Below are 7,136 nucleotides of genomic sequence, written 5' to 3' on the forward strand. Positions count from 1 at the left end.
GAATTATGGAGGAACATTTACGTTTTCTATATCTTTATAACATATTTTATAACGATCCTGTAGTACTAGAGGGAAAAAAGCTTTTTCCATTTTGAAAAATTTCAAGCATTTATGCAAATGTTTTTGGAATACTAAAAATTCCAATTTCTCTAAATACTACATGTTCTCTAAATACTAAAAATTACTTGAAATGACCTTTATTGTGGGTTTGCAGTGAATGGTGTACTTGTCATAAATAACTGTTTTCCTTGAGAATTCATCCTTGCAACAAAGATAACTATAAAGGTGCTCTATTAACTGAAACCAGACTTGGGGCTTTTCTTTTAGGTATTTCTGCCATTGTTTCATTCCAAGCAATAATTACTATAAAATTTGAATTTGTTTTCACCTCTCTGGCTCTGATGAAGTTCAGTTAACACCACACAACAGCTAAGGTATTAATAATTTAGAAAAATTCCATTTAATAATAGAATGAACAGCATTATTTCGTTAATGAAACACAAAGATTGTGTTGCTGTTGGCTATTCCTTTTAATGAAAGGAAAGGTAGTGGGAAAAGCTGTATGACAGAAAATGCTGTTATTGGGTTTCTTAAAACTACGGATATGTATACTATACAAATAGAGTCAGAACTGTAGAATAGCAGGTGTGATAACATTTTTAATTTTATTTATTTTTTTTTTTTTTGAGACAGAGTCTTGCTCTGTCACCCAGGCTGAAGTGCAGTGGTGCAGTTTAGGCTCACTGCAACCTCCACCTCCCGAGTTCAAGCGATTCTCCTGCCTCAGCCTCCTGAGTAGCTGGGACTACAGGTGCGTGCCACCAACCCAGCTAATTTTGTATTTTAGTAGAGATGGGGTTTCACCATGTTGGCCAGGCTGTTCTCAAACCCCTGACCTCATGATCCACCTACCTTGGCCTCCCAAAGTGCTGGGATTACAGGCGTGAGCCACCATGCCCGGCCTTTTTAAAAAATCTTTTAGAATTTTATTTTAGGAACATTTAACATGAGATCTAGTCTCTTAATGAATGTTTGTGTACAATAAAATATTGGTTAAATGTAGGGATAACGTCGAGTAGATTTCTAGGACTCACTCAGTTTACATAATTGAGACCTATGCCCATTGATTAGCAATTTGCATTATCCTCCTCCCCCAGCCCCTGGCAACTACCATTTTGCTCTCTGCTTCTATGAGTTTGACTATTTTAGATTTCCTGTATAAGTGGAATCATGCAGTATTTGTCCTTCTGTGACTGGCTTATTTCACTTAGCGTATTTGCCAGATACTGTTTCTGCTGTTTTCTTCTTTGCTATAAATGGGTTAGAGCAGAGGGAAACACTTTTGGTTCCTTAACATTTTCAAAATTGATAGCAGGATGTACAGTTATTAGGATCAAACCTATCTGGGGAGCTCCTTAAAATATTCCCAAAAGGTAGTGGAGGTCTAGTGTGGCAGGCTCAAATTGAATATACACAGGCAAGCCACTGGGGTACTGGAAGAAAATATCAGAACTTCAATTTATATTTATTTTTAGCACATTCTTCCAAAAATCTATTTGTATGTTTTATATTAAGCCTAACAGTACAGAACTTGTGCATATAATTTTAAAATGTGCATACATTGATGATACATGCTTGAATACTTTCTACTGACTAGGGTGGGATGGTCGGGGGAGTTGGTGACCACCTTTCAGTAAGAACTCACTACCTCACAATGCCACGTCAGCATTCCATCCTGCAATGATTCAGACCAGTTAAGACATGGGCTTCCACATCAGCCCAGCAGTTAACTCTCTGACGGATGAAAACGATGGGGAAACAATCGGAGAAGTTAGACAAAATCAGAATTCTGGTGAGTGGCGGCCAGTGTATGTGAAGGAACTTTTGTCTTAAAGTTTTAGAAGGAAGCTTAGGGATTTTGTCTTTTCCAGAAAACAGAGCTGTCTCCTCAGGACCTAGTTTACTAACTGTCTTCCTGGGAGTGGTGTGCATTGCAGCCCTGATGCTGCCTACAATGGGGGATGTGGAATCGCTGGTGCCTCTCTACCTCCACTTAAGTGTGAATCAAAAATTAGTGGCTGCTTATATCTTAGGTAAGGGTTTTAAAGATGCATTTGGGACATATGTGTAGGGTTTTATGTGTTTATGGGTGGTGGTGGTTTGATTTTTTTTGTTTTTTTTTCCTGAAGAACAGGTAAAGAAATGTTTCAAGAGCATGTTGAGGTCAGGTGCCTTTGAAGACTTTTTCAGCTCACATTTAGTTCTTTTTAGCTTACCTAAGATATAAGCATTTAGGACTGAGCATATTCTTATTCTTATTTTATATTTTATATATTCTCTCTTCAAAAGAAAGCAGCAAAGCAGGAATGCCATGCTTCTGTCTCTTTGTGGCCCTAGGGCCCTGGGATACAGGTAGACTCTTGATGCTTCTGTTAACAAAGTCGACTGGCTTTACCCATGCTTTAAAATGGCACATCTGCTGTTATTATGGCTGATGTGACTGAATAAAGTAGGAGGTATGTTTGATAGTTTGCTTTGGCCAGACATTAGTGATTTAATTAAATCTCTCCAGTGACTGCCCATTGCTATAAATTGGATTTCTTCTTTATAATATCAACAAAATTCAAATTGACTTTGAGTTCTTGGTAGAGTGCCTGCCTATGTGCTATGTTTTATTTGTTCACTGAGGTCCAAGCAATTGCTTATTGAATGAAATACTCTGTTAGATGCATATCTTTAACTGTTCTCCATTTTTCTTCTTTCAGGTCTTATCACAATGGCCATACTTAGAACATGAGCAAGGATTTCAGTTGACTTCTGAAGTAAATCTGTCTTGAAAATATGAATGTGGACTGCCTTTTATCTCTATTTCACTCCATTAACATGCTACAAACTATTGAATGATTTCAAGTAATTGCAAATGTATAATATATATTTTAAATTATAATTTAATTTGAAGGACTGCAGAACATTATTTTACAGACAGCAAGGATGCTTCTGAGTGACACCTAGGAAATTATTTGAAGAAATTCTTTTATACCTATACCTGTTGTACAAGAGACTTTAAAACATTTGTTATTTGCTCACCTTTTTTTCCAAATCACTTTGATTGCTAGGGGTCATGTATGCTTCAAAGTTACAGGACTAAAAGAGCAAACTGACCGTCCTAAAACTAAAATGACATTTATTCCCTAGCTACAAACATCAGCGTTATTATGTTAATTATACCTTGCCCTCTATCATTATAAGCGGTTGCCATGGTGTGTCTAAAAATAAGTGTTTTACCATTAATGTGTAGAGGGCAAACAAAGCATAAAGTACTAAGGGATCATGCTTATTCTAGGGTCTCACAGAAGACAGGACATATTAATCTTGTGAATTACAGAATGGGTTGTGGTCCAGACACCAAGAATCATAGGGGTTTTTTAAAAAAAAAAACCTAATGGAAGTAGGGTGACCTCTCTCTTTGGTCTAAGAGTTCTAAAGGAAGGTAGGCATCTGTTTAATTAGTTGGTTCACCCTGGCTTTACCTCTGGTTAATGCTTTGTGTTAAAAGGAAGGAAAAATCACTTGATCTTTTCTTCCAAGCCCCTTCCCCGCCTGACTTGCCCAGACTGGGATTACCAGATACCAGGTGATTTATGTGGAGATGATTTTTCACCTTTAAACTCTAAGCCAAGTGTAGGAAACTCTTCATAGCTGTGTCTATTTTATATCAGTCACTGAGACTTTTTTTTAAGTTTTTATTTATTATTAAGACAACTTTGCCAAAAAAATCCCCTAAGCACAACTATTTACATTTCTTTATAGCCTCTTTTGATCTCTAACACATATATGCAGTTTTAACTGTTATTGTCATAGTAACTGATCTTTTGTCTAAGGATTTTTACCTGAAAGCACAATGCATTAAGAGTCTCTTGAAAATCATCTTTCAGATCTTTTTACAGAATGAACTTATGCACTGCTACAAACACAAATGTATGCCTGAGGTTGGTTTTTGCAGAAAATAGTCNTATATCAGTCACTGAGACTTTTTTTTAAGTTTTATTTATTATTAAGACAACTTTGCCAAAAAAATCCCCTAAGCACAACTATTTACATTTCTTTATAGCCTCTTTTGATCTCTAACACATATATGCAGTTTTAACTGTTATTGTCATAGTAACTGATCTTTTGTCTAAGGATTTTACCTGAAAGCACAATGCATTAAGAGTCTCTTGAAAATCATCTTTCAGATCTTTTACAGAATGAACTTATGCACTGCTACAAACACAAATGTATGCCTGAGGTTGGTTTTTGCAGAAAATAGTCTCCGCTTCTAAAAACTTCTATGTCTAGTCTTCCATAGGAAATCCTCACTGTTTAACCGTGTGAGGAGCCTAAGTCATTAAACGGATCATGTCTGTATATTGTGTAATGAATGAAAAGCACATAAATGTAATCTACTTTGAACTTTGTAAAAATTATGTGTGGAGGCTATTCTTATTTATCCATCTCAAGTCCTGTGTGTGCACATGTGCGCAAGTGCACATACGTGTATGTATGTGTGTATAATAACACATTGTAATGTAAAGAACAGAAATTACTTTAAAAAATAAACAGAAATGGAGACCTGAGCTTCACATTGATTTAAACATTTTATTTGACTTATCTTTGAGGATCTTAAGGTTTTAGCTCTCCTATTTCCTAAAGTTGTCTCATATTTCTGTGACTGACATAGGAAAAGTAGAAACAGTGAAATATAACAGCTTTATTTACCAAGGGATTTAAGTCACTTTGTAATTTAACTTCTTGAATAGGTAACAATCATATGCTTCAAAATGAAAATACAGTGAAAATCACTCCTCACCCTCTTGGTGCACCCAGCCCCTTACAAGTGACCCCTTTTATTAGTTTAAATATACGTGTGTGTGTGTGTGTATGTGTGTGTGTGTGTGTTTGAGTGTTGGAGACAGGGTCTCTCTCTGTCACCCAGGCTGGAGTTCAGTGGCGCAATCTCTGCTCACTGCAGCCTCAGCCTCCTGAGTAGCTGGGATTACAGATTTGCACCACCATGCCTGGCTAATTTTTGTATTTTTAGTAGAGACAAGGTTTTGCCATGTTGGCCAGGCTACTTTGTTTCTTTATGCAAAACATATACAAGTTGAGTATCCCTTATCCAAAATGTATCCCTCATCCAAAATGCTTGGGACCAGAGGTGTTTCAGATTTGGGAAGTTTTTCAGATTTGGGGATATTTGCATATACATAATGAGCTATCTTGGGGATAGGACCCCATCTGTAAACATGAAATTTGTTTCATGCATACCTTATACACATAGCCAGCAGGTAATTTTATTTTTCCCTTGGGGACATTGAATAAACTGTTACGTACCTGCCTTTTGACTGTGACCCATCGCATGAGGTCAGGTGTGGAATTTTCTACTTGGGGCATCATGTCAGCACTCCAGAAGTTTTAGTTTGGAGCATTTCAGACTTTGGAGTTTTGGACTGGGGTGCTCAACCTGTATATTCTTATTTCTTTTCTGTAGAAACAATAATAGTTTGGTGAGTAGTCAGAGACCTGGGGCTTGAGCTGGCTCTGGAAGGGTGAGTTTAATTCACATACAGAGAGGAGCTGGATTCACAAGAAGAGGCAAGGATGTGCCACGAGGTGAGATTTGTTTTGAAATAATGTCTAGGGAGATGAGACTTGTGTGTTCCATTATTTCCTGTCTGCTGTGAAGAAAACTTTACTGCCCTGACTCATGGGGATGAACACAGGCTCATGAGGAAAGAACTAAGCTAGCCAAGGGGCCACAGGTATCACAAAATTTAATCAAAGAAGAGGTAAAGAAGTAATCGTCATCGTGAAAACAAATATGATTCATCCTGAAGGCAGCCAGCAAACAGGAAACACAGCAAGAGACATGGCAATAGTTGCAATTATCCGTCACTGCAGGTGTTTCTGCCACCATGAAATCGTTAGGCCAGCACAGTTCTGCCACCCGAGTTCATTTCGAAAGGAGCTGTACAAAGTCGGCATGTGAAACTTTAGGTTTCTAGAAAAGATTCTGGAAACGAGTGTCTCCCAGGTATTTTCATTCACTGAACGAATAAGTTGAAGGACTATAGCAGCTGCAGAGGTGATAGCTACAGGGTTTCCACACGCACACGGAAGTAGACCCTAAGGTTTCAAAACTTGACTATTATGAAAGAGATCGAAGATTTCAAGTGGTACCTAAAACCCTGCCATTTAGAGAAAGCATGCCTAAAAGGAACAATTTAGACCTAAAGGAAGTTGGGGGATGGGAGGAACTGGGACCACAGAGCTATCTTAGAAGATTGAAATGGAGGGGCCCAGCCAGCCTAGCTGCATTATCCTAGAAGTGGAATGTCAAGTTAGTGATTATTTCATTAGGAAAGTATTTGCTACACCTATAATCTGGCAGTGATAAACAACATACCAGAGCAGAACATTAGTCTCTGGATTAAATACCAAACAGAATAACAAAGAGTTGACCCAGCTACAGGATGTTAAGAGAGTCCTGTCCAGTTACCACATCAAAGACCCTGTAAGCAAGCCATGGGCAGAAAAAGGAGGAATACATTGACACTGATTTGGAGAGGCTTTATATGACCGAGAGAACAAAAATGCAAATGGACTAAACTCAAGCTGGCTGTTTATTTTGTTCATTTAGTTTTTCTATGATTTGCCCGTCACTTAGTTAATCAATATAGTCAACAAATTAAACTGACACTTAACCATGGGCTATGTTAGCTTCAGCGCCTAATAGAAACTGGGTCAGTTCAAGGAAGATGATGGTGAGGAATGTCCAGCTTACTAAATATGTTTGCCAATTAGCTGGGTGATTGCTTTGTGAATCACTGACTTAACAAACACACAAGCTAGACAGTTCAGAATGTGATCCAGGTAGGTGGAGGAAAGGCTTGATTCGATAAAGAGAAAAGAATAAATGAAATGATTTCATAAGAATGCAGACAGATTTTTTAGTCCACCAGGGTAGAGAAAAACAATGCGAAATCTGTCTTGACGAAACGAAGTGTGAGGTGTGATTATGTTAAGAAAACTGCCAACCTCTGCGATAGAAAGCAGAATGCAGATGTGGCACAGGCGCGTGTGCATACACACAGATG

The 7,136-nt window shown here is 37.9% G+C and overlaps 1 protein-coding gene across 1 annotated transcript in view; it reads left to right on the plus strand.

The window, feature by feature from the left end:
* Positions 1–3,992, plus strand: part of MOSPD1 (motile sperm domain containing 1) — a 10,093-nt gene extending 6,101 nt beyond the window's left edge. The window contains exons 4-6 of the mRNA XM_017864476.1: positions 1,760–1,852; positions 1,932–2,093; positions 2,766–3,992. Of these exons, the coding sequence (XP_017719965.1) occupies positions 1,760–1,852; positions 1,932–2,093; positions 2,766–2,797 (287 nt within the window). The 3' untranslated portion in view covers positions 2,798–3,992. The remainder of the gene's footprint in view (positions 1–1,759; positions 1,853–1,931; positions 2,094–2,765) is intronic.
* The last annotated feature ends 3,144 nt before the right edge of the window (positions 3,993–7,136 follow it).

This window comes from Rhinopithecus bieti, unplaced genomic scaffold, assembly GCF_001698545.2.
Source record: "Rhinopithecus bieti isolate Rb0 unplaced genomic scaffold, ASM169854v2 scaffold_77277, whole genome shotgun sequence".
NCBI lineage: Eukaryota > Metazoa > Chordata > Mammalia > Primates > Cercopithecidae > Rhinopithecus > Rhinopithecus bieti.